Raw genomic sequence first — 26,549 nt, 5'->3', positions numbered from 1 at the left:
AGAGAAACTAAGTCTCACTGAGCAACTATACAAGATATAAAACATGACTTTCTTGATACAAATACATAGATAGCCTGAAAAACATACACTAGAAGACATTAATAAAGGGGTAGAAATACATTAGGACATCGCTACATAAAGTGGCATCCTCATATCTCAGGGTTTTGTTTTTTATGCACATTTGTCACACTTACATGTTTCAGATCACCAAAGAAATTATAATATTAAACAAAGATAACTTGAGTAAGTAAATATTCAGCGTCTAAGGGATTACTTTATTTGTTAAGGGTAAAACGCTGTCCAAAGCTATTTGACCCTGTGCGAAAAAGTAATTGCCTTTCTTTGTTAAATTATTAAACAACTGTTAATGTTACATAACAAAATTACTCCAAGACTGCACTGACAATTCATCCAGGAGTTCACAAAAGAACAAAAACAAACCAAAAAAAATACGAACTTGCCTTATATTTGCCGGAAAACAAACATCTTGATGATCCGCTAGACTTTTGGGAAAATATTCTGTGGACTGAGAAGACAGAAGCTGACCGTCTTTGAAGGTTTGAGCCCCGTTATGTCTGTTATAAAAACAATACTCCATAAAAAGAACACAATATCAACAGTCAAACACGGTGTTGGTACTGTGATGGACTCACAAGCTAGTGTACTCATAGTACTGGTGCCAAGATTGGATAAATGGAAGCGGTGTGACAGCAAGGACAGAAAATCTGTACCACATCAAACTGGAGATCTGTCAGCTGTGGTGACGCCTCGGGAAATAAGGGAGCAACTCAAATTATCTACCTGTGTGTTGTGCATGAAGATTGCTGGAAGCCTAATTTTACCCTAAAGAGTCATCTCCCCTTCCCTAAAGAAATAATTACACAGCCTATAAACTGCATGTTTGCCATGAACGTTGAACAGCTAGCAGAAAGGAACGTGGCAGATGTTGGCAAATCATCAATATGGTTTGAGGAATATAATAAAAACAGCCATAATATTTAAAAATGCAAAAAGGTTTGTTTTTCTTTTTCTTGGCTGGTTTTGATTGTTCTTTAAATTTAAACTTCACTGTCTATACACAGTGTCTGTGTTCTATGATCTTTTTTTCCCCACAACAACGAACTAAAAAGCCCTTCATTTTTACAGAATATGTGGGGGTTGGGTTTCATTTAGTGAAAACCCACTTAATTAATTCACCCTGACCTGGAAAATACTAAAGACACGCTGAAAAGGCCAAGCTGTGAGGAAGAATGATAACTGGTGGCACAGGACCACGGCACAACAGCTTGAAGGTTTAAAAGAGGGGAACGGGAGGGTCAGTGCTCGTTTATTGTTGACTTTACTTATTGTCATCCAGTCTTTGTTCATATCAACCTATTCATGAGCATGTGGAGTTTGCTTGGAGAGGATCTTGGAAGTTGGCCGGAGTTAATGTCTGTCAGAACATAAAGGAAGATGACATTAGCAGCCCATCAAGGTCAAGGTTGGTGTTGGGTGAGTTAAGCTTTACTGGAGGGGGTGGGGGCAAAATGCAACCAAAGACCCAGAGGACAGGATGCACACCAACAATGGGCCAATAACTGTGTGACAGTATGTCAGTCAGAGGCCACTCTCAGGAGGGTAGACTTGTCTACGTGCTAACATCTGTTCCACGAGCACAACATAATCCCTTTGTGTTTAAAATCCATGGCTTCCTCCCTGTGCACAAACTAAGGCCCTCTTTAGAGAGTTTCCCCATCTTGTCAGTTGTTTAACTTCAGCTTCAAATCAGCTGCTTCGCATTTATTTGGCTTAAACAGATACATTTTCAGTTTTCAGATCTTCAGTTTTCTGTGAGGTAAAAATGAGTTCATGTACTGCAAATAAGGGTTTTCTTATCTTGGTTATTCCATTTTCTTTTTACATGTATCTGCTTTCCCTCTGTACTCCATATAGGACATTTTTTTGTTACTGTTTTTCTTTGTCTTTTTTAAATAACTGGGTAACACAATGGTGCTGTTGTATTACCATAATGAGAGTACAGCTTATTTGAAGTGTCATCAGAACAATAGTGGGCTAATCTCAATGGGAGCCAAGGCCAAGCAGAGATTTGGTGTGCATGTGAGGAGGTTTGGGGGGGTTTGGTGCACACATGGCACTGGGGTGAGCCTAATCACAAGCTCACAGAAATCCTCACAAATAGGAGGGGGGTTGGGGATGTCCCTGGGGTTACTCATTTAGGTTTGGTGGGCATTTAGCTCCAGTAGCACAGCACGCCTTCGTTTAAACATGAGGACCTTTTTTTTGTTCTCTCCTCCATGCATATACAAGGCTGAGGTAGCCAAGGGAACGTCACCTTATAGCAACACCAGCACGTACTTCAGCTGGTTCATAATAAAATGGACAGTTTCATCCCTCCCATTTCCTTTCTCCTGGAGTTTCTGTGGATTACTCAGCTTTCCTATTGTTGAGCCAACCCCATGTAGGCACAACAGTGTGGCACTCCTTTCCTTTCCTGTGATCACTGGAAAGTCTATAATACACTGGTGTTCTTACAGGCCTGCAATCTAACCTCAACTCCCTGCACAGTATTGCAAATATATTGTGATGTCAGATGGATAAACATGATGTGATGAATGAGAGTGAACCAAAGCATTAAAGCAGCCTGTCAGAAAAGCAAAACGGTGAGTAAAAACATGCTAAAAGGCTCCAAGGAGAGGAGCTGTGGGAAACTGGGGTTTGGATAGGGTTTCCCTTTGAATTTGGCACTGCAGGTGCTCCATTTGACATGAGCAACTAACATGAGCAAACATGAGCAAAATAAAAATGAATGATTGGTTATATCAGAAGTTGTTGCACCTGGCCGTCCCCAAAATCTACTGAAAACCTGGTGCTGTGGAGCTTTTTCAGCTCTCACCGCCAAAGTATTGTTGTTGTTGTCATTGTTTTATTGATTTGTCATGTGGTGTTTTGTACAGCAACCTGTTTGGATCGGTTGGAGAAGACATTTAGCTGCTCGTGGGCCATTTTGCATCCCTGATCCTTTTCTAAAACTCACATTCATTTTTCCGTCGTGTAAAAACTGAGCTGTGGGAAATATATAACACTTTATTCCACTTCGACAAAACGCTTCTCTGACTTCTGGTAAAACTCTCATATGATCGCCATAAAAGCTGCTTGCTATTTGTGTGTCTATTGTGCACAGTTAACAACAACATAAATATATTGGGGAGGTACAACCGCCAGTGCGAAGGGATTAACTATGCCTAATGGACTAAAACTGGCTAAGTCTGGTGCAATAGGGAATACATTTAAAATTACAGCGGTCTTACGAACATAAATTGCTGAATCGCTTTTTAAATCTCCATTACTGAAAGTAGTTAATCTTGGGCTTACTCTGATACAGTGTTTTGTTTTTAATTGTCTCTTCCGCTGAGCAATGGTGGATTTGGGCAGCAGAGAGCGCCTCTCTATTGGCTCCCAACAGCAGCAGTGGGAAATTCATCTGCCCCATCAGGGCATCAGTGGAAGGTAGAGAAGAGGAGGAGGAAGCCGGCAGGAGGCGGGGAGTGTGAATGGATGGGACTCGCCGTGTGCGTGGAGTGTGGTACAGAAGGTTACTATGCCGAGCAGGCAGCAGCCTCTTCTCCTCCTGGACTTTTCAGCACGACTTCCTCTGAAGCGGCTCCTCATTTTAGCAAGAAGTCTCATTGTGAAGAAGCACCCGCTTTTAATAAGGAGCGCGTTTTTTTTTGTCCTTTCAAACTGACCGGTGTGCGCTCAGACGCTCTGCGGACAGACAATAAGTAGGAGCGATCACATCACAACAAAAGAAATACGGTAAGAATGGTTTCATTCGTACGGGAACATACCGCTTAGAACCGTTTGTTTTTTTTTCTGGAATAATCTAATGTAAACACAGTGTGAGGGGACCTGTAACAGGCTTTCTGGCAGCCACACCGTTTGTTTTGTTTGTCTTGGATTATCAGTATGTGCTCATGTGACACCTGACAAGATGTTTGCTCTTCACCATACTCCAAGCTTGTAAATTAAACACTTCATCAACTCTTTGAAAAACTATATTGTGTGGCAAAAGTTTAAAAACACAAATCTTATGACTGTGACTATGACTGGATCCTATGACTGTGCAACCCGCCTGCGTTTTCCGTGACTACTACTGACCCAGTGTCAGCTGGGTGCTGAACTGTTGACATGTCAACGTGAGTGACTTGCTGGTGTGTTTATGACGTTGTCAATGATTAGTGTGTCCCAGTCAGTAACAATTGTGGTGCGCCGTCAGGTCAGCATAAAACTGAACTCGTGAACATTTTTTTTTAAAATGCAAAAGTCTTAAAGTACTCTGTGGTCAGCCGGTCATTCTCCTGTGTGTGAATATCCTGTTTCCTGGCCAAAACAAACAATGGTTATCCAAGCACGTGATATCCTGTATGGGTCTCATATGAGTGTATTGTGTAAGTGTGTGGATGGTGAAAAACAAAAATACTTTAAACTGAGCCTCTCTATATAAGAAAAGAAGTCAAGGCAAGAGTTTCTCTTCTCTTAAAGTGGAATTCATTTGTGATGATACAGCTCTGGCATGAGGAAACCCAGTGACAGGAAGTGTGTGAGTGATACAGAACAAAGGCACGGGGCTGCTTTGTATAGGTGACTATATTGAAATTGTGCCTCATGAGTGCAACATGTGCTGCCTGTCTTTCTCTTTTGACTCACATACAGAGGCAAACTGCAAAGGCAGCGCTGCTTTGTGTTGACTTTTAGTCTAGGATGTTCAGCTGCTTTTAATGGGGTCAGCGCTTCTGATTCAATAAAGCTATTAACTGTCGCAGAATATTCCAACGCTTGCCTCGGCACATAGGAGTCATTTGCCCATTAGAGTCCATTAACAGCCTTAACCACAGGGCCGGTTTTTTAAAGGGTAAACAGTAATAAACACCACGTCAAGTCCACCTGTGCAGTGTGACCTAAGCTGCACAGGTGCACGTCATTGAAGAGACGTGTTCTCACCTCTCCTCAATGAACCTGCTTTGTGTTAAAAGTTGCTCATCAGCATTTTTTTCTTTCCCACGCATCTAATCATGCATAGGTATGAATGATAACATTTGTCAGTTAGACTATGTGATACAGTCACCATGCAGGTTCATGCAACCCAGCACTTTCAGCAAGCAGAAATCCTGCCAGACTGGTCTGAGAGATGTCTTCCACTCTGGGAGATCAAACTTACTATCAAAGAGTGCCATGTGACATGATGATGTAAACAGCAATTCTTCCAAATTTTATACAGAAGTATAAAGTTTGCTTGTTCCTTTAGCAAGCTTGTGAAAACTTTTAAAAGCGGACATCAGGTATTTCAAGGGCACGAGATTCAGACAAAATATCATAAAACTAACGTAAAGTATATTTAACAGAGCAGGTGCCATCTTAATCTTAACTAGTATCGTTTGAGCACCAACAAAAATCTGCATTAGTGCATTAGTACTGTATTGACATGACATTTTTTAACACTTCAGAGGTACAGAATGCATTCTTCACTCATTGTAACTAAACGTGTGTAAATCCAATGCTTAGATAGCATTAGCTAACATAGTTTTACTGAAATGTTTAGATGCTGCCGGCCATTTACGATTTGTATCTACCAATTTGTGGTAGGTAGCATCAGTCTACAGAAACTCTAGCAGAATTTCTGTGTTTATGCTAACTTTGTTTTCTCCCTCTGTTAAAAGCAACAAATCACAGAAGAGTCTCTTGTGTGACTTGTGTTCAGATATTTCTTTTAAATTTAAGGAAGCTTGAACTCGTGGCCTTAAAATGCATTGTTTTTGTGCATCTCCTCATTTCCTTTAATTGCTACTGCATGAGGGACTTCTGGAGTCTCAATGACTGCATTAACGGGAAATGAGTGAAACTGAATTCTTCATTTGTAAAACGAGAGTTAGCTTTGCAGAAATTCCAAACATAAAATAGATGTTGCCCTTTGATCATCTGACAGTATTCAAGTGTTGGGTCAAAAAGATTTCTCATAACTAAAGCAAAAAATGTGTGTTGATTAGACCTCTCGGAGTGCTTGAGGCCTAATTAAAAGGTCAGACGCTGGAGTGTTTTTCAGTTCAGTGTTTGTGGGTCATCAGTAATCTATATTCACAGTGGAAATCTATTCAGATCACCAGACCTCAGGACATCTGAATGAAGAGGTCATGCGGACGTTTAGTGAAAATATTTAGTCCTAAATGTTTTATCACTAATGTGTCAGTCCTCCAGTGTTTGCAGTAAATGACTCTAGTTCTTTCCATAACATAATCACTGAAAAGTTGTGTCAACAGGAATCTGTTCCTCATTGGTAGTGAAACAGCTACGCAGTGTGCAGACATCTCTTTTCCTTTCAGAAAGGACATCCTGAGTAAAACAAAGAGTCTGGACCACAGTTTCGCATTCAAAGCACAGACACTGGGAAATTTCCCACTTTAATTGCCAGTTTCAAAATTTGCAGTACCAAAAATGCCACATGTGTACAGTGATAGTTTTCGCTTGGTTGCTGAGGGATGCGGTCCTTTAATGCGGTGTGCTCAGACTCTGTTTGTGTGTTTATTTCCCTTCAGAATAAAGCAGAAAACACTTGCATCAACCTTGGAGAGTGGATCTGAGCTGGGTTTGGTATTCCTCTGGGAGTCTGTTTCCATATCATTTAGATAAAAGAGACTGCATTAAAACAAGCTCCAATCTGTTTAAGGGCAGGCCCTTCCCAGTTTGTGGACAAATTCCCCCTCAAAATGCATCATTCAAGACCACCTCCTTATGAATTATTTAAAGGATGGACACAAGGTTATATTCACGGGTTACCCACGCGTATCAGTGGCTACTGAACCAGGGACAGGCACAGAATAAAAGGGTAACATTTGTGGTAAAATAAATCAGTTTCAACTGTGCATGGCTATACCAACATAAGTGTGTTCAAATTGGGCGAAACAGGCAGTTGGCGACCGTCTTGATAAGAAAGCTGGTCCACTTCAGAAGACTTTTGCACAGTATAGCACAGCCCACCTTTTTTTAAAAATCTTTATTAGATATTGCTATATAATGTTGTTGTTTTGTTTTTTTACACACAGCTAATGTATATACACTCCAGTCCCAGTTCAAACTCCCAGTTAAGTCCAAAAACTAGCTGTGATGCATTACATTCAAACTCCTGCTTTCTGGGTGACACCGCTGTCCTGTCAGTTTTTCTACTTCCTCATTTGACAAGATGTTTATCTGGAGCATAACCCTGCAGGCTGTACGGGAGCCCAGTGAGTTAACAAATGACAACAAGGGGTCCCAACAGTATCTAAAGAGATAGGGTGACAAGGTGCTGTTAATTAGGCATCTGAAATGTTGCAGTATCACTAAAGTGTCAGTGAATACAAGCCAAAAATCCCATCTTGCAATTTGTCTACTTGTATCACCAAAAGTGTTATTAATTCATTTTTATGGTTATATTTCTGCACCTTTAAGGGTCATGAAAGGATTCTGTTCAGGATCTAAGGTTGTCCACTCCACTGTTTGGTGTCACAGTCCAGTGCTTTATTCATCCACCGTCAGCCTCATCCTCTTCCCTCTAACGTTTCTTTGGTACATGCTTTGTTTATCCAAAGAAAGTCATTGCCTGTGACCATAATCCAGCCAGCGATAATGTTTGCCAACCTTGTGTAATTCGGAGAATAACTGAGGGTGTACAGATAACAGAAGAAGCAGTTTCAGTGATACTTTTTTCTATTGCTGCAAAACCCTGTCGTGGAATTATTATTATTATTATTATTATTTTTACTATGATTCCAACAGCAAGCGGGTCAGTAATGTTCCCATTTATTCCAGAGGATAAACAGTAAAACCCACATAAATGTGTTCGGGAATAACCGGTGTCTAAAGCTTCCGGGGAGATGCATAAGCTAGAGCGGACTCACTCATTTTATGACAAATGTGGAAATTATGAAGCAGTGGATACCAGTTTTTTGGCATCATCTGATTATTTTTAAAGAAAAAGCGTTGCTGTTAATTTGAGCCAGATACAAACACATAAACTCAAAGTAATGATTCTTCATCCTAATTTTAAAATGCAAAATGCAACTGAAATATATAAAAATCAAAGATTTACTTATTCAAATAATTAATAATGAAAGAAAATCTGAATGTATACCAATTAAGTACATTTCATTTGACCTGATTTTAACTAATTTCATTACACAAGTACAGTCAGATATTTATTATTATTATTATTAATAATAATTTATTTTGAGTGTATAGACCAGGGATGTCAACCACATACAGCCACCATGAGTAAAATTGCAGAAAAAAGTCACAATAGTTGATTCCACAGACAGTAGGAAAGTCTGTGCAATGAACTATCAGGACCTTTTTAATAAAATATAAAGTTTTTGTTCATTTATCTTTTATTTAATTTGGTGGAGTATGAATGGTAATGGGAGTGAACAGTCTTCATCAACAGGAAATCGTTGCACTCCTTCATGGATTAGAGTTTTTGTCGGGCCAATTCTGGCCCCAAGGCCTTATGTTTGACACCCCTGGTATAGACAGACACAGGCATTTGAATGCCACGTTGGTATCAGGATAGGCAAATAACCATTTTTAAACAATGTCTCTCCAACCACTTACATTTCCTGGTTTTCCCAACTGTCTGTATTCATAAGACTTCTTGAATCATAACACTGTGTACTGCTGCTCAGGTGTGCAGTTGAGATGTGGATCTTCTAGCAGACCTGAGCAGAGGAGCGCCTTCCTCCTCCCAGTTTCAGCCACATCCTCGGGCATTTAAGGGAACCTTGAACCCAACAGCTCAGTGCACAGTTCCGCTCCAGAAGTGAACACCCCCGTTTCTGTTCTTCCTCCTGCTCCTCATCATTGCCTGTTTTTCCGACTAGAATATAATTGCTGTGAGGCTGAGAAAATGAAAATAACAACAAAGCAAAGCCCTCCACCACCTTTCTTTCTATCTGTGCTGCTGCTGTCGGCTTGCCCGGGAGGTTTTTTTTTTTTTTTTTTTTGGAGATATGGAGGGGAGTGACTCTCCCTGAAATGATGCCGCTTGTGCACCTCTATCTATTCAACAATCCCTCTCCTGTAATCATTCCCCATTTCTCTGTATTTCACTCCTGAATACACACTACACCCAAATTACACATTAGGAGAGCTGCGAGGTGGTGATGTAAAGGCGGGTGCTTAAAAGCCTGAATGTTCAGAATGAGAGTCCCTGCCCAGCAAATGTGTGTAAGGTAAAGGCGGAGGGATGGACGGAAAGGGCTTGAGTTGCTATTATTATCCTCTCAGGCACAAATGGAGAGGTACATGGTGGTGGAGCTGGAAAGAAAAAAGCAACCGTGCTTCCCAAGCAGACATACCCCACAGCTTCATACCCACAATGATCAATACTCCTCAGCTCTTAAAACCCCATGTGAGTGTTTCACACATTTAGTGCCAGAAGGGTTAGAGGCATGTTAAAGACACACACTGGAGACTTCTGTGAATATGCGATGCCCTCATAACTCCTCACAAAGTAATTTCCTGCTGAATTGGTTTGATTTTTTTTTTTCAAATCATATCTCTATAAATTTATTTTGTGTGGGTCTGTGGCCGTACAGAGTGTATATATTGATGGCTGGATACTGCAGGTGCTCGCTCACTAGAGCGTAGCATTCATCATTAATAGAGGGGTTACCTGAGCTTCCTCTTGTACTGGGTTAATAGTGGAAAGCAACGCCCCCGCTCCAGCTAATACACATGCAGACACTAGCTGCTCACAGATCGCATGAGTTTAGAAAGACAGAAATCATCCAGCTGCGGTCACCTTCACCATGGCAGCTTGGGATGAGGGGAGGAGTTGGGGGCAAAGGGGGTGGAGGGTGGGTTAGAGCGATCTGCAGGAAGTAATTATCACCTGCCCTGTGGACCGAAAACGAGCATCCTGCTGGTTCACTCAGACAGATCAGACTGAGCTTTCGGACATGGATGAGCGTCTGCATTTTAGCTCTAACATGCAGGAAAGATTTAGGAGTGTGACACAATGACAAGGAAACTGCGTCATAGGGGGAAAACCTGTAATTCAATAGAAAAATACGACTTTGATCTAGAGGGTTTTTTATTTTCAAGGTTGCATTGTGTTCCTAAGAGGCTTGTGTACTGGGTTTGTACAATGTGAGAGTACCCTTTAACCTACTTTATACTATTGTATCAGCCGTGTGCTTACTAAGCACTTCACAAAAGTGTGCTAAGCAACAAGTTGAGGTCTTCCCTCAGCAATGTTACCTGCAGAATCAGACCTGGACTAGAAATAAATGATGTCAGGACAGCATTTGATGACACTCTACACTGGACTTGGATGGAAAGCTGATATGGGGGTTGTGTGCAGGGCACAGTTATAACAGGTGTCGAGCACACCGGGAAGAAAGATGACACTCGGTGTCCTCAGGGGCAGCGGTGGTTGTCATAGTGGCGAAGATGATCAGTGGTTTAAAATTTGTGTGGTTACATTTAAATGGTTTTCCAGAATGGACTTCTGAATATCATCAAAATTAATCACATTACATTTTAGGCATGCCAGAAGTACCAGACATTTGGTAGTTTGTGGTAGTACCAGTAGAACTGCATGAGTCTCGATATCAAACCAAAATTTATCCCATGTACTTAATAATTGTAAAAAAAAAAAAAAAAAAGTAGACTGGGTACTGTACTGTAGCGTTAGCAAGTTTAGCGTCATTAAGCTAGCTTACGCATTTAATGTTAGTCATTACAAACATTTTAGCGTATGGACTGCAGCAGCTAGGGGCAACACTAGCTGTCAATATGGTAAAGTGTATTTCCAGATAACATAAGCAGGATAATACTTTGGATTTTGTTGAATACTGGACTGAAACTTTGTTTAAAAAAATTGTTAAAAAGATCAAGATATAAACAGAAGATTTAAATTTCTAGTTTATAAAATTTCACTTGCAGTCGTCACCTTTGGAAATCTCTCATCTTCCTCTCTTGTCCTGTGCTTCTCTCTCAGTCACACTTTAACATTCTACCACGTAGAAAAACGTTGCTCCGTTTACATTTGCTGCTCTTCTGTTCTACTAGCATATTGCTAAAGTACTGTTACCGCAACTTTACATCTGCCCCTTGAATGCATCACAGTGACGATGAGGGAAAAGGGAGGTTTTGAAGATGTAAGCAGGCTATGTCCTTATTTTCCGAGTAAACATCACCATGGCATCAGATGGAAAGGCATGAGAAATTAACTCATTTGACAGTATGAATTAACCTGCCCATCACATTTAATTGCTCATTAACTGAAGGTGTCAGAATGTCATTCCAGGCCTGTTTAACCTCTAGCCGTATGCAGCTTCCTTCAGTTCCAGAAGAATTGCTTCCCTGGTAGAAACGCTGCAATAAAAGACCAGCAAAAAAACAATATCAATAATATACCACTGTGTTTTCAGAATTTTGATATTGAAAAGTATTGTGCTATTTATTCAGGTAACAACTCTGATTTCATGTCATAAAGAAAAAAATTCAAACATTTGCAACATTTTCTGCCTTTATTACTTTTATCAATATTATTATTACAACTCACAAGTTATTTCAATTCAAAAGGTGACTGGGCACCAATAATTTGCACTTTGCTGACAACTTTTGCATGTTGTCTTTATCATTTTCAGTCAAGCCACAAAATTAGAGTTCAGAAAGACTCAGATCCTGTTAATGTTTCTGCTTTGATGCCCTTCGTGTTGTTTTCTTCTTGCTTCTTGCTCGCAGACCACAAAAACGGTTACATGTCATACTTAATGGTCTCTCTGGTTTTAGCTCAGTTTAGGTCTCCGCCTGCTTCACTCACTTCGTCTGATGTTTTTTGCTGTTGTTGGCATCTTGGTCAGTCTGTCATTCTGTTCTGTGGGTCTCTCTGAGTTTTTTGGCAAAGTTGTTTTTTGGAAGCTGCAAATACACAGAAGGAGAGCAGCAAGTGAGGACTTTCAAGCTGTAAAAGCAAAACGATGAACTTAAGAAATTCTCAAATTTAACACAGAGGCAGGTGGTTTGTTTGTTTTATGACCTCTTTATTTATTTATTTATTTATTTTTAAACCAAAGAGTTATTTAAACCAGTTTCAAAATGCAAATACGGATTGGTTCAGCTTTGTGCTTTGCAATGCAGCCTAGTGGACTATATTTTTCAGCTACTGCCTCATCTCTCTTCCTAATCTCAATTTTTGGATGCTTGTGTGTTTCTTTACCACAAGAACTGGGTTCTTTGTCTGAGCTTTGAGCACTTTTTCTGTCTTCATGGCAACTCCTAAGAATATTTACAGTTAAAATTTTAATTTGCTCTCATGTGGTGTGTTTTCAAGTCAATAAAATATTGAAAAGCAATGAGACATGTTTTCCATCTGCTGTGTAGCAGCTGTTTCAGAATTTGTGACCATATAAACAGTAAAAGTATTGAATTAGACATACTTGCAGCAGTAAAGCAGAAACAGATGCCCTGTTTTTTTTTTTTTTTTTATATTTAGGCTCTTTGCACTACAAACTCCATGCACATATAAATCCCCATTTGACTCGCAATGAACTCAACTCCACTTCAAATCAAGGCACCTCATGAAATTGCTCTGACAATGCCAGCACCTTTGGGAGCTCTCGGCCCGCTGAGAGCGCTTGTATTCATACGACAGGATAAAAATAGAGGTATTCTACCATATTGGTGGCTTAATACTGACAGTACAGTATTCCCATAAGACCTCCCATAAGTCTTTACTTTAAAGTGATGTCTCCGTGAGTCTCACGGGTTCTGCAGTGTGCCTGCGCAGGACAGGGGGGTAGACATGTGCACTTCACAGCTGCACATCTGTTGTGGTTTCTCAGACATGTGTTATATGGCCAGATAAGGCCATATCACTGATCTGATTATCTAGTCACTAAATTGGATTGGGAATGATAAGCCAGAGGGACTCACATGTACAGATGCAGATATCATCTGCCAGGTCTCTACTAATCGCGAACCGTGGCCACAAAATGGATTTAGACACTTCAGAACGGAAATGTTTTGATTTAACAGATGGGAACGGGAAGACTCAAAGGAATTTCTAGTGTCGATAATTTTACGTGTGTTAAGGGCACAATTTCTGTTATCAGATGAAAACCTGCCAATACATCAGAGTATCAGATCACTTACCCGGGGTGAAAATCAGATTAAGAAGCAACATTAGGAATCAAATTGAACATCCACAAATAATGTAACCACAGATACTAAGAGTAGCATTAATGCAGGCAGGCTCAGCCACAGTACCAGCAGATCACATCTGCTGACATAATTCTAATAAATTCCTCTGGGAAATTTCTTATATAGGGCACCGACAGCTGCTGTACCTCTGCAAGCTGCTTGGCAACCCACCTTCTCCTTGCAACCTAGCTCTCCCTGTTATGCTGTATCCAGCTTAGTCAGTGTGCTGGGTCTCAGATATAAATGACTGCGAAGCAAAGATTGAAATGCATTTTTCAGCCAGCTGGTGAGCTGTTTTAAATATTTGCAAATAATTGTCTGTAAAGTGTATGAAATTTGTATGAGTTGTGTCATAATTTTCCCAGAGCCATCTTTTTAAATTGTCCAAAAGTAACTGATTGACAGCTGACTAACAGCTGTATTTCTCTTTAAATTCACTCGTGACTTCTGATTTCGTGGGGTTCCAAAGCATCATATTTCAGTTTTTTGTATTTGCAAAACAGTTCTTAGTGTTTCAGATCATAATACAGATTTAGATCATAATACCCTCTCAATAACTTCACCCCGTGCATGGCCTCAAGGCTCATTACAGACTGATAGTGTCTCCTCCCCTCCCCCCGCCCTCTGCTCCGTCCCTCTTTGTTTCACTGGGATGCCTGTGGTGATGTGCACAGTGGCCATTCATGTTTTTCGTCACTTGGATATGATATTGAAAACTTCTGACACTGGCTCTTTATGCTTCTTCTAAGAAATGCCTGGGCAAATCTGTGCACCCGCAGTCCCTTGAGGCAACATTTTGTCGTGGCAGTCAGTGTTGGGCTGTTGACTCATATTGTGGCCTCTAGGCCCCCTGCACCCTTCCCCCAGCTCCTGACCTCCTCCTCTTCATAGCATCTGGGTTATTCACACACATGGTTTGTCGTGGCCTGTGGCCTCCAGCGTGCCCCTAAGGGCCATCCTGTACAGCAAGAGGAGCTGGCCCCAAATCCCTAGTCACAACCCAAAAGCCGATAGGTGCATGGTGGCAGCCTGAAGCCCCGGGCCCTTGCCTCTTTCCCGGTCTTCTTTTCTTTTTCCACCCTCCACACTGCCCAAACACACACAGACACACACACGCAAAGCTTTTCTGTCTCACCAATGATTGCCAAATGGAGCTCTATCACACAGTGTTAATTGGCTGTAATTAAGATGTCTTGTGGTTTCTTAAACAGATGCGGTGACAATTTCAGTCAAGATGCATAATAGATATCTCTCACTTACGCTGCCTTGGTTGTCAAATCTGAAAGCTTTTGTCTTTAAAGGATTAGTTCTTTCTGATTTATTGATTTCAAGCCATGTGTCAGGGGGAGGTTAACAACAGTGAGAACACACAAGATGCATAACATCTGATAATCAGCGTAGCCATGCTTGCACTATTAAAGCCCTTTAAAAAGTAGGACATAGACTATGCATGACCAAAGATGGCCTTTTTAATGTTTTATGTTCCACATTTGTTCATCTGTGATGTATGATTACAAATCATGCTCTGATCGGGTGTCATGATCTCAGACAGCTGTGTCCACCTGCTAAATTTCTAACTACAACTGACAGTCGGGAAGCGTGATAAGTGTGTGTGGGTAGGGTCCTGTGAGGAGACGGTACTGTAAGTGAGAGTGCCGACCTGCGTGCGTTTGTATGTGTGTCAAGCGTACTGTCCAAAATGTCTTCCATTCAGTGTGTCAGCTGCAGTCTCTGTATGTGGCAAAGCTCGTCAGCTGCAGGCGTGTGTGGGTGACAGCTGTTTCCCTGCCCTGCTCCGGCTCTGTTCTGTTCACCGGGAGGCCTACCCCGTTTAGACTATTAATCTACCACTTACTGTACACGGTAATTGCCATCCCATGTTGAAAAGAGCCCCGGGACAAGAAACCGTGATGATCTTGGCAGCGTGGCTCCCCCTGTCATGCCCTGCCTTGTATTCTCTACAGATTCAAGCCTATTAACACGAAGCTTCAGGGATAGAATTTGGCTAAATTGTAACAACTTGCCTGTCTGTACTCTTATTACATTTTCAATCCACATGTCACAAGTGAAATAAGAGCTTTATGTGAGGAGAAATGGTGTGACATTGGCAAAAAAAAAAAAGCATGAGGAAAACCCTCCAAACAGAATAATTTACCACAAAAGGATTGCCTCCATTTGCCCCCAAGGGTTGTCTGACACCCTGTTACCCCATCTGCTGGCAATAAAGGTGCATTGCAGCGTCCGCAACAATGATCGTATTCTGTCCGAGGTGAAGTACAACAGCAGCTGGAAAAGAATGAGCCTTTAAGTGAGCACAGCCTTGTGAAAGCACATGACTAATTCAGAGTGACACACAAGTGACATCAGAGGGGGTGACGGACCATGCTGTGACCTCATGGTATTTACGGCTGCTGTGACAGTGGACGATAAGAGGGAACACAGGTGATAAATTCTCTCTGTGAAAGCATTTATTTAGCTGTCGAGTAATCACTTTACCTTGAACTGAGTGGTCAGATTTGTACTTGCAAGCTTGTTTTGTGTGAGATTTCAGAAGTTAGAATGAGTGTGTCACTATGATCACCAGGAGACAAAGAAACCTATTTCAGGCATGCAGAGATCAAAGCTGGTTTTGTTGTCTTTTTATGTTGTTTTTAAGCTTCAAGCTCATTTGTGCTCATGAGTTTGCAGACACAAAAAGCAGAAGATGCGCCATTAGTCACGATTGGCCGACACCACAGAGCCCAAAATGCAAGTAACTTGGGAACATAATGGAGCAATTATGTGCTAATTAGCCACACATCCCCTCTAAGAGTTAGACTGAATGACTATTCAATATGAGATTTAGTATTTGAGTAGTTGTCACAAGGTGTATACAGTACTGCATCTGCCCAAAAAAGCAGTTATTTAAGATTTAACATTACTTACAGATCACACAGAGTCACAGAGTTTCAGATAGATATTCTAAATATGTATCTACCCAACGGATGATATTAACTTTTATCTGGAAAAGTTCATATCAGTTAGTTCCTCTTTGAAACTTGGTATAGAGAGTAAAACTGTGTGTCTTAAAGACAGCATCTGCATGTCTATACACTGATAATTGTTTGTTTAACCAGTGTACCTAGCTAATTTATTGTTCACTCTACATAATGAATGTACCCACTACCAAATGGGTTCATTTAATTTTGCAAGAATCAAAGAGTGATCTTTTTTTTTTTTTAATGCAAGAAATTGTTTTCAGGCAGTTTAAATGCTTATTAACCAGACAGTTTATGTGACATGCTCTAAGTGGAAAGTCAAGATGTTTACATGGCAGAAATGTGTGCCACAGATGCATAAGCCCCTGTTCATGTTTCAGAATGATGTGGACCAGAACACATCGGCCTCCTTTGCACACATGGCAAGCACGTGTGTGTTCAACAGCAGCAACAGTGTCCACCATATGTTTGGCTCTCTCGACCGCTGCCCTCCAGGCAGCTGTGGCTTTGCACGCCTGTCCGTGTTTATTATAGTTAGCTGCAACTTTACATTTAGGACAGTGAATCCTTTCACTTAGAAGTAGATCCATCTGATTCAAGTGAGATGGATTACAACATCACATGTATTTAATCCTTTCTGGACGCTTGAAATGAATGCAAGAAAATGAAAGTGTATCCCTGGCATGCTGTTCGGTACAGTGATGGCACATTACCAATCTTTTGTTTGCCAGGGGCTGCCAATCTGAAAAAAGATGACTTAAATGAAGTAGGAAGGGAGCTAAAACAGACAGTAGCCTGTGCACTTCCTGCACAGAGACGGTGCATGCATAGCTGCGCACACAATGCATTTTAGATACATGGCGGCTCCTGATGGGTGCTAAGGTTGTGTTTGTTTACACACAAACCTTCACTTTCTGCCCTGCTTTTTCATTGGTAATTAATAATACACAATTTTCACTAATAGGCTCCTTCTCTCACCTCTGTCTCCACCCTTCTTCTGTGTTGTCATTGCAGATGTAGCAGACGGTTACATTGATCATGTGCATTGAAACGGCACCTTGTTGTCTGTGGCCACTTTTAAATTTCTCAGAAACTGGGATCACATAGACAAACATCAGGATATTGCTTCGATGTGAGCCGCAGCACTCCCCCATCTCTCCTTTCGTGCTGTTTTTGCTCAACCTTCTCCAAGTTGTAGGTCTGACTCAGGTGTTCAGCTCACGCGTGAAGTTCACCTATTATTTACAGCCGTATGAAAGGAAGAAACAAGGCGTGTTTGCATCAAAGCCCTCCCAACTGATTTTCCCCAGACGGTATCACTTTTAGTTTTGCCTCGTCAGTTTTGCCAGCCATGCTGATCCAAACAGGACCAATTATTTTTAGTGTTTCTGCAGAATATAGAGGGTGGGAATGTCTGGACTCCTCAGGAAATTGCTCCCCACATCCCAGACAAAGTGACGGACCATTCCCACACCCTTTCTCAGACAATGAAACTGAAATAAATGCTGAAATAAAAAAGTAATGCGAGAGATGTAGTCATTCGCTTTTGCCCAATCCCCCCCCCTCAAAAAAAAAAATTCAACATTATACTACTGTGAGCCACAGATGAACGAATGTGGGACTTTAGAGTGGCCAGCTGAGGTTTGTTCGCATGTAAGTTGTATTAGTATACAAGTGTGTTTATGTGGTGGGAGATGGAGCCTTTGCAGCAGGGGCTTTGTGGTTCTGTCCTGCCCTCCCCTGCACTCTGTGAGGCAGTGTTTTGGACTGGGGCCCAGGACCAAGCCGGAGGCACGCTGCTCTGCTCCAGCCTCTCCAGAGCGCCGACTCTCACTGACATTACATCAGCTGGGGGAGACATAGTAGACTAGTGTGTGTGTCTGTGTGTACTGGAGTGTAAGTGCTCCCTTTAAGCTTGTTGCTCTCAAGCAAAACAAAGTGGTCCACAGATCAGCTCTTCTACTCATTCTGAAAGTGCAAGGTGTCACCAGTAGAAGAAGAAAGAAAGGTGGCCAGCGGAGAGAAAGAGCATTCGGACATGGCTGTGCGTATCATACGTGGGATGGAGGATCTGGTGGCATCGGGTAGCCAGCTTGTCTGGAGCCTGGCGCATCAGACACTGAGGAGCTGGTACAATCGTGGGCTGATGCCATGCAGACGCTTCCTAGAAGCCTGGTTCAGGATTGGGAAATGCTACCAGGTATGAGGGCATTAGTGTAAATATCTCAAGTGGGAGGAAGTCAGATAAAGCTGATTTTACTAGCTGCCTGGGCAGCACTTGTGATTAATTACTGTATTGGATTTTTATGGCCAAACTTTCCTCTGACTGAAGTGAGTCAGTGCTTTTTCCTCATCTGGCTCATTAGTGCATGCATGTGTTTATTTGTGTGAACGTGAGGAGGCACAGGCTGCCTCATGCTGAGTCACAAAGTCTGTTTTTTTAACAAGGGTCCCTCTCCCAGGACACGTGGTAATCATTTGGAAAGCAGCGTGACCGGCCGTTTGATCTCGGCGTCCGGGTAAACAAGGGGCACTTCCAAAATTTTCTTTGAAATGCGTGGTTCCTGGAACACCTGAGCGCTGTCTGCGTGGTTTACGCATCTTACTTTCATGGACGTCATCTGGGCAGACTCAGGTTTCTCTCTCGGGTTTTGCTCTTTCCCTGCATGCTATCATGTGAAGGTAAAGTTCATTTGTGTCTTTGAAAGAGCAAACAGAAAACCTGACACTGACTTCTTTGAAAAGGAGTTCTGAAAAAAGACAGGTATCACATCCCTTTAATTTTAAAGCAGCGCTATTTTCATTTTCATAGTACTTGAAATTGACTTCCTCAACCCCCAAAATGCACATAATACAACAATTAAATGTAAGCATTCCTCTATGTCACTGAAAAGTTTGTTGTTTCCTAGAATTAATCTCTGAAGCATCAAAGTGGGCCTGTCTGTGTAGCTTTCAGTCTGTATTATTTGTTTAACCTCTTCATATATTTATAATATTATAATTTTGTTTTCCTTTGTATAACCACTACTTATCAGAATCAGAATCAGAAACTTTATTGTCATTGTCATTGAGAACAACGAAATTAAGAATGGTCCCCGATCATTGCATCATCCCTAGCAATATCAAAATATAAATAAAACAATAAAATTCAATAAATAAAATAGATAGAATACTTAAAATACTAATAAGATATAACAGTAAAACATTCACATACATTCCCACACACATGCTTCAGACCGTGCATAGATTAACACAAGAGTGGCGTGATGGACATTTTTTTTGTAGTATTCAGATGTGTTATTGCAGTTGGATAACAGCTGTGTTTGAGTCTATTAGTCCTTGCTCTGATTGCCCTGTACCGTCTGCCTGAGGGCAACAGTTCGAACAGGGAGTGGCCAGGATGTGAGGTGTCTTTTATGATGTTTTGGGCCTTTTTAAAACAGTGGGCGTTGTGTAGAACTTCCAGTGTGGGGAGAGGGCAGCCAGTGATCTTTTGGGCGGTGTTAATGATCCCTTGGAGTGCTTTCCTCTGAGCCCCTGTGCAGCTAGTGTACCAGATGCATATGCAGTAAGTTAGAACACTCTCAATGGTGGCTCTGTAGAAGGACACCAGCAGTCTCTGTGTGATGTTATTCCTCCTGAGAATTCTCAGGAAGTACAGCCTGTATTATTTGAATGAACTGATAACTAGATTGGGAAACCATGGGTTAATTTAGTGAGGTGATAACCTGATTTTAGTCATCATAAAGAACGATACAAGACCTTGTTTCTGCTGTGCACATTATTTTACGGAGGACAGGATACCGTTATAGACACTTTTAACAAATAATTAAACATTGACACGGAGAGTAAAAACTTATGGATGAGAGGCTTTGTGTCCCACGCAGTTTTAGATAGTGAGGTCACTTTAACGACTGGCTGTGAGTTTAAAATCGGACCATTATCTAAAGACCTTTGTCCCTTTCTTTCTGTTTTGATGTCCCCGGCTTACAACAATACAGCATTGATAGATAGGCTCTTGGAAGGACTGTGGCTTGGACAGCAACAACAACTCATAAAAGGGTTGCTATAGTGATTAATCCCTGTTTAAACAATGGACATTACTGTCATCTACTATAATTCTTATCAAGGCAAATCTTGTTATGTGTGGAGTTCAGGAGAGTCCTAAATGCAAAAATGTGGCTAAGAGGTAATATAACAATATCAGCTTTAATACGACTTACCAAAACTGTTGCAAAACACAGTTCAAACATAAACCAGCAGAAGGTCAAACAGCACAACACCAAATCAGAAAGGCAACCGTACAGGTGGCCAGTAAACAGATAAACTGATGACTAACAAAGGGAGGACAGGAGTCTAAATACACAGGGAATTAATGAGACTCTGGTCAACGCAATCAAGAGGCATGTGACAATAACAAGGCTAGGAAAAAAAAACCCAACAACAACAAAAAGAGGGAGTAAAAACGTGACATGACGCACACGAAAAGATAAGAAAGAAACACTGACAGACACAGACAAGAAAGCCCAGGAGACACAAGACAAAAGAGAGCAAGACACAAAGAAGTATGAAAAGAGAACCACATAATGGGCAGACCACAACAAAGCTGCCAAAGATGTGTTTCTCATACAGTCGAGCTGCTGTGATTCTTTATGTTTGTCTTTGGCAGAGATTCAGAGGCTTAAACCTTTGGACACGTGCACAGTAGACGGAGGAGGTCGTTTTAAAATCTGGAACTTTACAGCTTTCAGCAAAATTATGGCACAATAAAAAGTTAGCATGACCGTACACACAACTGAACACACACATCCAGCTGTCTCTGGAAGCGTAAGTCTCACTGAGGTTTTGGGTGTTGAAAAACAGCAGCTTGGAAAAGCAGCCTGTGCTGTATAAAAGTGAAATGACTGCTCTGTTGTGGTGCTGAGAACGATATGTCCTAGTACATTTAAGGTTAAAAAAGTGCCACAAGACGTCTTCCCTGCCTGTGGTCTCCCTGAATGGAGGTCAGTGTGACCCTCAGTTACCTCCAAAGAGGCCAAATCCCAAAAGTTGTCACCTCAAGTAGGGTAAAGACCCTGCAATGACAGAGGAAAAACCCCCAACAATCAGACAACCCCTATGAGCAAGCACTTGGAGACAGTGTGAAGAAAAAAACTCCATTTTAACAGGAAGAAACCTCCAGCAGAACCAGGCTCAGGGAGGGGCAGTCATGTCCTGCGACTTGTTGGGGGTGAGTGGAGGAAGGCAGAACAAAGGACACTGTGCGAGAAAGCCAGACTTTCAAAATAAAAGATGAAATAGCATAGTGGTGTGTAAACACGTGGAGAGTTCCAATGATGGAGAAATGCTCAGTGCGTCATAGCAAGCACACAGCAGCTGGGGCCTATTACATCTTAACTAAATGATCACCTGATCCAGCCCCAATGAGAAGCTTTAACATTATCACTATAAGCTTTCTTATATGTTGAGATTGTGTTTGCTGGCGCTTCTTCCCTCTAGTGTGTTTCACAGGCTCAGTCTACTACATGATATTACAAAAACCACTTTGGGCTGGTCAAACTAAGAGGGAATGAAGTTTTTGAAAGATGAAATAACATTGAACCATGTCAATGTTTCAGCTGTGCTTGTAGTCGAACTTCCTTTTGACAGTACCAAGCTAGCTGCTTCCCATTGTTTCCCATCATCATGCCAAGCTAAGCTAACAGCTGCTCATGGCAGCCTTATATGCAGCTACTCTACAGACAGGAGTGTTTGAATAAAGCCTGCAAATATGAAGTGTGTTCATAGTACATTGTAGCAGACCGATGCCTCCACTAGCAAGGAATAATATATGTTAACACAAGGAAATGAATATAGCAGTGTCGCTGCATTCCTCAGTGCTACATAGAAATCCCTTTTCTGTATTAATGGCACTTGGAGTGTGCACGTCTCAAATGATCAGAACCAGATCAAAGTGTTGGTGGCAGCTTAAAAAATTAAGTTATAAGTTATCACAAGACAATAATGTTTACGGTGCTCTGCAGTGAAAGACAGTTCTGCTGACTGCAACATAATGAGTCTTACAAACCATTCATCATAAACAATAGACTGGGAATTCAATTAAACTCTGGAGGAGGACATCATTGTCTTTCACTGCTCTTTCTTTACAGCAGAGGAAAAAGTGGGATGACGACATCTTAAATGTTTTCATAGGACTAGTGTTGATGCAGAGGAAGGATATGTGGGTGAAAAGGACACACCAGCAGACAGGATATGGGATCCTGTCTGGCGGCAAAAGAATCTCCATGTCTTTTTCTGAGATTCACTGTGGCCTTATAAAAAGCAGACCTGTGGCCAAAGTGTTGCCAGTGGACTTTTAAACAATAGTTTTCAGACATGTAAAGAGAATGATCTTGTGAAGACTTTGATCTTTGGGAGCGTGGGTCCCAAATGGGTGCTTAGCTTGTGGATTTTCTTACCTATTCAAAGCCAATCGTGACACTGAAGAGGACCTGAAAAGAGGCCTGAAACAGTGGAGGCACAGCTTTGAGCTGAGACGCACAGGTGGATGTGGAGACAGTGAGGTGTTCTGGTGTTGTTTTACAGGAGTTGTCTTTGTTTCTCCCCTCTAGATGACAGAGGGCCGCCTGTGCCAAGTTCACCTCCTTGATGACCGCAAGCTGGAGCTGCTGGTTCAGGTACGTCACCCTTTTAATTTATTTCACATTGTATTTATGGTGTTTTATGTTTAAAAAAATAATAGTAGTAGTAGTTTAAACTGAGCTCCTGCATATTATTTAAAACTTTACAGCCCAAGCTTTTGTCCCGTGAACTGCTAGATCTGGTAGCGTCACATTTTAATCTGAAGGAGAAAGAGTACTTTGGATTGTGCTTCATAGATGACACGTAAGTACATTTCCACATGTGTACACTTTAATGCAAAAGTGCACTTGAGGAAAATTTACTTTAACAATAAAAGGGAAATAATTGAAAAATAGCTGTATTGCAAAAATGATTTTCTTTTTTTTCTTTTGCAATTAATCCCTGCTCAGTGGCCAGAGTAACTGGCTCCAGCTAGATCGTAAAGTCCTCGATCATTACTTCTCCAAGACTTCGGGGCCTTTGGAGCTCAAGTTCCTTGTGAGGTGAGTGAGTGTTTTACTGGAAGCATCAGCCTATCATGTCTTATTGTTCTACACACTATAATAATGAGAGCCCCGTTTTGAAGCAACATCCACTGTTTCGTCATGACCAGCAGGTGGCAGTAATGGAACATGGTTTAAATCCAGCTGTATGTCTTCCAAACAGCATTACTGTGTTGAACATGATGATGTGCTTAATGCTCAAACAATGGCTGACTTGCACTGGCAATCTGTTTCTAGTAAGCCTTACTGACCCAAAATAAACTTTTCACAGGTTTTACATTGAGAAGATCACCCTCTTGAAAGACAACACAACAGTGGAGCTGTTCTTCCTAAATGCTAAATCTCTAGTGTTTAATGTAAGTGTTTGCGAGCAAAATGTGTTTTATATAATATATATGAGCAAAGAAAATCAGCTCACAGCAGGCTATGTGAAGTTGTTACATCTGAAGCAAAATATTTTAAAAAATTATTATTATTTTTAATATTTTGTATAAGGGTATCCAAAACTGGCATTTTAATAAATTGCACACAATAGCTGATTGCATTATGGGAAGGTGCATAACAGCTCTGGGTAATTTAATTTTGAGTAAATATTAAGAAAAAAAATCTACATGATGCACATTTTAAAAATAAAACATGCACTTTTCTACAGAATTAATATTGCCCATTTTGATTCCCTATTGTTTTAGCATGACAAATCACAAATTCCCATCATTTTGCTTCAGATGTAACAACTTCCCATAGCCTGCTATGCGCTGATTTCCTTTGCTCATGGTTCTTTACACTGAATTGTTGTGCCTACGTAATATTTATTCATAATATACTGTTATATCTCTCAGTAGGCCCTCTACCACCGCTCAAGAGCAGAATGCTGCTTTCAGTGGCAATTGGAAACCACCTAGTGTTGTTCTAATTTACTAACGGTGTTATCAAAGTCGAATGTTAATGTTTAGGGTACATTCAAACAGAACAAAAGGTTTCAACACAGAAATGAAAAACTCAGAGCTCCGGAGTCACTTTCCCTTTGTATTTTAGTTAAATTATTTATAAAAAAAAATTAAGCAAAATTATTGTGCTACTTGCTGACAAGAGTTAATAAACGTTAATAGATACTGGTGTTTGATTATTTTTAATCATTTTGAAATAAACTTAAATGTGTGAAGTTCTGCGCAAATTTGCTAAAAGAGGACAGGGGAACGTGGGGTATACGAGGAGCACATGAAGGCAGCACGTGATCAAACGTTGCGGTTGCCGTTTTTTCTTTTCGCGGGGAGAGCAGACTGATCTCCATGGGAGACGCAGACTGTTGAACCTGCTTTCGGACCGTACCACTTTGCCGAGGGGGCAGCAACTTCAGTCAGGGCATTAACCCAGGCTCTCTCTGCACTCCGGTGTGTGCGTTAAGTTTTAACGAGTAAACGACAGGATAAATTCGGGGACTGAAAAACATGTTAAATCCTCTTCACGGGCAGTTTTTTTTTTTTGTAACACGGGGTTGACTTTGCGAGAGTGGTTCAGTCGGTAACGGTGGGACCGAGGTACGGGACGGGAAGGTTTTTCTCTCAAGTCAAGTGTTTCAAACGGGCTACACATTGTCTTTTTAAATACCCTTGCCAATTTTTTCTTCTTCTTCTTCTTCTTTTTTTAACAACAGGAGACCATTGAAGTGGAGAGTGAAAATGTGTTCAAGTTAGCCGCGTTCGCATTGCAGGTAAGAAAGATTTTGTCGCAGCCTTTCCAGGCTAAAGTGTTGTCACTCAGCCCAAACGAGGACGCTCGGTGGACTCGCAACATTTGAAAATAGTTGTCTCTTGAGGGGGTGGGGGGGCTACAGTCGGAGCTGTTGTTACCCAAACTGTGCCTTTTTATATCAACAGTGACGTCTAAAATCACCTTATGCTTCGACTACATGCTTGCTTTTAGCTATTAGCTATTGAAATGAATGAAATTCAAAATTAAACGTGTTGATGTTTACTATGTAATGTTGCCTTTGTAGTGACTGACCTCTGCGGTAATGTTAGCTACTAGCACAGTTTATTAAGTCTTGACTTTTCTAGCAATATTTTCACTAATTTCTTTGTTTTCCCATTTTTAGGAGGCCAAAGGAGATTACAGCAGGTAAGAACCCCTTGAAATATTGCCTGGCTCAAAGGTCTTTATTACATCAAGTTGATTTTCATTCAAAACAGTACTATCTGTTGAAGTTTAGAAAGATGTTTTGATGTATTGGATAAACGGATTTCCATACACATTTTTATAAGTTAAGTTATGCACTTGAATGCAGGCTTTGCATAATCTATAAAGTATTTGTTCCTGTCATCTATAAAGGAAGCAGAGTTTGCCAAGTTCATTGGTCAGTTCTGTTTGTTTAAACGATGGCTGTCTGTTAATGTACAACTTGCTGGCTCAGATTTTGTATTATGGTGGACTTATCTGAGTTAATAATTTTGTTTTTTCTTTTCTTTTTTTTTTTCTGGTTGCTCTTGTGGCATTTACCTGAACCTCATGTGGCTTGGCATTATCCACATAGTGCTTTCAAAGACAGATTTACTATTAATTCCTGCCTTTGCGTATGCAATTGCAATGATGCAATGTGTTTGTGCTCTAAACATATGGAACACTTTACAGATTTACTTTTTGGCATGTAGTGATGGCGTCATCTATTAATAAATGTCACGTACCCTAACAAACATGGCCTGAATGACACATGTACAAACATGGGACGTAGTGTACACGATTGGGTCGATGACACTGGTGGGAGATTCTGTTCCAGAGCTCAATAATCTGTTCACTAGTTGTGATAATGCTTTCATAGTCAACTTGCTCTCAGAAGCCTGCCTAGTGATAAAGTGTGTGGGGGGGGGGGGGGTTTGTTTGTTTTTTTTTTGTCTTTTTTCCCCCTCCAGTCATAGAAGTGAAGGACATTTGCTGCCACTAGTAAACACTGGCCTGTCTGATTGAATGAGCAAGCAGCTTGAAGCAGCCTGAACCTGCATGTGTTGTCTCTTTGCTTTGCCTCTAAAGGCCTCTCCGTCCATTGTGCAGAAACAAAGATTTGTGCTTTGTAAGGCGAGTGCGCTTGTGTTGTTTGAATGGCGATATATATGCAATGCTGAAAATGCAGTTCAACCTCTTGTCAAACCTTTGCCTTTGTTCTCCTGCAGGAAAAAAAGGGAAAAACACAACTTGGCTGCATCTGCTTGTGCTC

The 26,549-nt window shown here is 41.1% G+C and overlaps 1 protein-coding gene across 9 annotated transcripts in view; it reads left to right on the top strand.

Annotated features, from left to right (window-relative positions):
- Positions 1-3,429: 3,429 nt before the first annotated feature.
- Positions 3,430-26,549, top strand: part of frmd4ba (FERM domain containing 4Ba) — a 42,005-nt gene continuing 18,885 nt past the window's right edge. For 6 of the 9 annotated variants that reach the window (XR_014276957.1, XR_014276958.1, XM_082534386.1 and 3 more), the window contains exons 1-7: positions 3,432-3,819; positions 22,829-22,894; positions 23,008-23,102; positions 23,249-23,341; positions 23,613-23,697; positions 24,996-25,052; positions 25,437-25,459. Coding sequence is in view for 6 of the 9 variants with exons in the window: in XM_082534386.1 (XP_082390512.1) it covers positions 22,829-22,894; positions 23,008-23,102; positions 23,249-23,341; positions 23,613-23,697; positions 24,996-25,052; positions 25,437-25,459 (419 nt within the window). In the remaining 3 variants the exon portion in view is untranslated. Of the gene's footprint in view, positions 3,820-22,828; positions 22,895-23,007; positions 23,103-23,248; positions 23,342-23,612; positions 23,698-24,995; positions 25,053-25,436; positions 25,460-26,549 lie in introns of all 9 variants that reach the window. The other 3 variants (XR_014276956.1, XM_082534388.1, XM_082534389.1) reach the window with 3 other exon arrangements.

The sequence above is a fragment of the Aulonocara stuartgranti genome, assembly GCF_965226115.1.
Source record: "Aulonocara stuartgranti genome assembly, chromosome: 5".
Lineage (NCBI taxonomy): Eukaryota > Metazoa > Chordata > Actinopteri > Cichliformes > Cichlidae > Aulonocara > Aulonocara stuartgranti.
This window is presented reverse-complemented; position numbering and strand designations above follow the sequence as displayed.